The following is a 2,863-nucleotide window of genomic DNA, read 5'->3' as shown; positions in this document are numbered from 1 at the left end:
CACCCCTACTTAATAAACATCCTTCTTTTGCTTCGATCCCTGCTCCACCACATCCCATCTCCAATTCCAGTCCTCCATACAGAGCAGAGATGCTAAGTCCTTTTAATTTTACCATGTGTGATATCAGATGTATGTACTGTTCTTCCACCATAGCCCATCTCTTCCAACAATGTCTTCACTCACAGCATGTCATGTCACACATTTTAAATTTTAGAGCAAAAAAATTTTATTAGCAATCATACTGGGTTTGTCAAAGAGAGATAGCCAACACAGGAAAACAAACATTTTTTTTTCCAATTCTACAAGCTTATGGGCCTGTACTTTTGTGATTTTTTTTCACCTTAAGGAGTCTTGACACCAGATTATAGACATTGATATGGAGATCACCATGAAACTTGATAAAGTACACAGAAGGATTGGCAAGAATTTGGTAAACAACCTTTCCAAGATTTTTGGAACCGTCCTCTCTGGTGTACTGCACCCATTTACCTATTAAGAAGTCACTGTTATCATGTGATGTCACCTCAGCATGAGGAGTCTCTGGAATGATGTCAAGGTTACCTTCACTGTAGTCAAATAGGAGCTGATAAATGTAGAGGACCGGATCCTTCTTGTAGCTAATGTAAAACCAGTCCTTTATGACTGGCACCTGGGCTTGCACCAACCCATTCCACTTTTCCTCAGAGCCATGCTTTCTCTCAAATTTGTGTTGCACCCCTCTGCCAACCAGGCTTCTGGTGAAGTGGGCATCCCTTATCTGAGGAAATACTATATAATGAGGCAAGACCTTAAGATTTAAAATCCTCTCAACACTGTTGAGCTTCTGTCCATAGACGCTGTCAATACCATCATACTTCACCAAATAAAGACAAGGGTTTGTTGGCAGTTGACCTAGAAATATGGCCTTCCAATGGGTGACAGGTTCATTACCTTCCTTCCAACTGTGAGAAATTCTGCAGCCGACAATATTTCTCAGGGCCTGGGATGAAGGCATCCTCCTCTCTTCTTTTTGAAGGATGTCATGCTCAGCCCCTTCAGAGGTTTGTCTTCTAAATGGCTGTAGAACTGGTGTATTAGGCCACAGCAACCCTGGTGCACTGTCTTGTGACTATCATTCTTTGTTCAATCATCATACTTGGCCATTGTCTGTGTTTGAAGATCTTGCCTGTTTAAAACAGAAACAAAGCTGTTGCCTCTGTCATAAATATGAGATCCTAAAGGGCAATGGGTGTGGGGTGGGAGAGAATGCTGGACCAAGGCTCTTCTTTAAGAGAACTTCTGCATAGGTGAAGAAGGCTATGCTAAACAGGTGTGTGCTTCTAATGTCAATTTTATCAAAATAAGAAGTTAATAAGACAGCCATTATGATGCATGCATTTATTTCCAGCACTCAGGAGGCAGGGCCTGGAATTATTCTGAATTAGAGACCAACCTGGTCTACTGAAAGACTCCACGACTCCCAAAGGGAGACACTCACTCAAGCCTCGGGACAGCAGCGCACCCAAGAAGACACTGAGACCGAACTTAAGATGTAGAGAGTAAGATTTAATATAGCAATGACAAGAAAGCACATAAAAAGCACATATACCAGAGGCTCTGGGGTCGAAACTCATACACCCAGCATGGTGCCGAGGAGATTCGACGACCAGCCCAAATTTTCACAGGCTTTTATAAGAAAAGGGCAAGGGGGGAACAGGGTGGAGAAAGTACAAATGTGCGTCACTAAGGGGTTCTGCCAAAGGTTATTCCCAGGGACTTTCCAAGGGGCTTTTCGTAACCAAGGGGTCGTGTCCTATATTTTGGCAATATACTTGATCTATTGGAACATTCTGGGGTAGTACCAGGAGGCCCCTATCTCAAAAATGTTCTTGGAACAGTCCTCAGTTAGGAGGGGTAGGACTAGGTTTGTTCCAAGAGACCCTTATCTAAAAAATGTTCCTGGAACAGTTCTTAGTTGGGAGGGGATACTCTGGGGTAAAAAGTTCAGGAGTGCTCCGGGAACAGTCTCTGGATGGGAGGGGTAAGAGAGTTCAGGAAAAGTTCAGTTTTTCCTCTTTCATTCCCCCCTTCTTCTAGTGAGTAATTCTAATCTTAGTATTTTAGACACTGCATTTACTCTATTTTAACATGGGAACAAAAACAAAATAAGAAGCATTAGTAAACAGAACTAGGCAGGGGCCCTTTTAGCGAGGCTTGAGGGTCTGGGCATGATGTAGGTGCACGTAGATCAGATCTCTGGCTGGAACTGGTGAGATGTCCTTGGGGTACCCAGCTCGTTCACTGTCTCGACTGTTGGGATCCCTGGCGCGATGTCATACGCGTACTTAGTCTGATCCTTTCCAGTTGTGACCAGACCACCTGCAAGCCTTTTAACTTAGCATACAGATCATTATTATAACAACATAGGTTTAAACACATCATTTGAGACTATGATGGGCATAGGAGTCTCATAAAGGATCTTAAAAAGAGTAAAACTGAATCAAGAGGGAGCATTTCTAGTACGTTTAAATAGGGCATAAGGAAGGAACACCAAGTCTGTGCCAGTCTCCACGATTAATTTTGTCAAGGTCTGTCTTAGAGTTTTAAACTAATTTTTTATCTGTCCTGAGCTCTGAGGTCTGTAATTTTTATTTGACCTCTAAATACCTGGCCACACCCTGACTTACCTGGGCAACAGGATTATTGTTCTTTGGGATGCCTGTTTGGCGGTTAGATCTGCCATCTGATTTTTTTTTTCACAGCATCTTAGGTCTTTTCTGCAGATGTCAACAGCTTTCTTTGTCTGTATATTGTTTCATACAGTGGCAAAAGCATACCTGCTGTCAGTGTAGACTTTTCTTTTGTCATTTATAAAGCTTGTATC

General features: G+C 42.5%; 1 protein-coding gene across 1 annotated transcript; it reads right to left on the bottom strand.

Moving 5' to 3' along the window:
* Window positions 1-307: 307 nt before the first annotated feature.
* LOC146999790 (Y-linked testis-specific protein 1-like) lies at window positions 308-1,133 on the bottom strand. Its single transcript, XM_085834443.1, is given in 2 exon segments — window positions 308-1,052; window positions 1,054-1,133. Coding segments are annotated over 2 exon segments (825 nt in total).
* Between the last annotated feature and the right edge of the window lie 1,730 nt (window positions 1,134-2,863).

This window comes from Mus caroli, unplaced genomic scaffold, assembly GCF_978045245.1.
Source record: "Mus caroli unplaced genomic scaffold, Mus_caroli_1 scaffold_39, whole genome shotgun sequence".
NCBI classification, from domain to species: domain Eukaryota; kingdom Metazoa; phylum Chordata; class Mammalia; order Rodentia; family Muridae; genus Mus; species Mus caroli.
The sequence above is the reverse complement of the archived record's forward strand: the minus strand, read 5'-3'. Positions and strand labels throughout refer to the sequence as shown.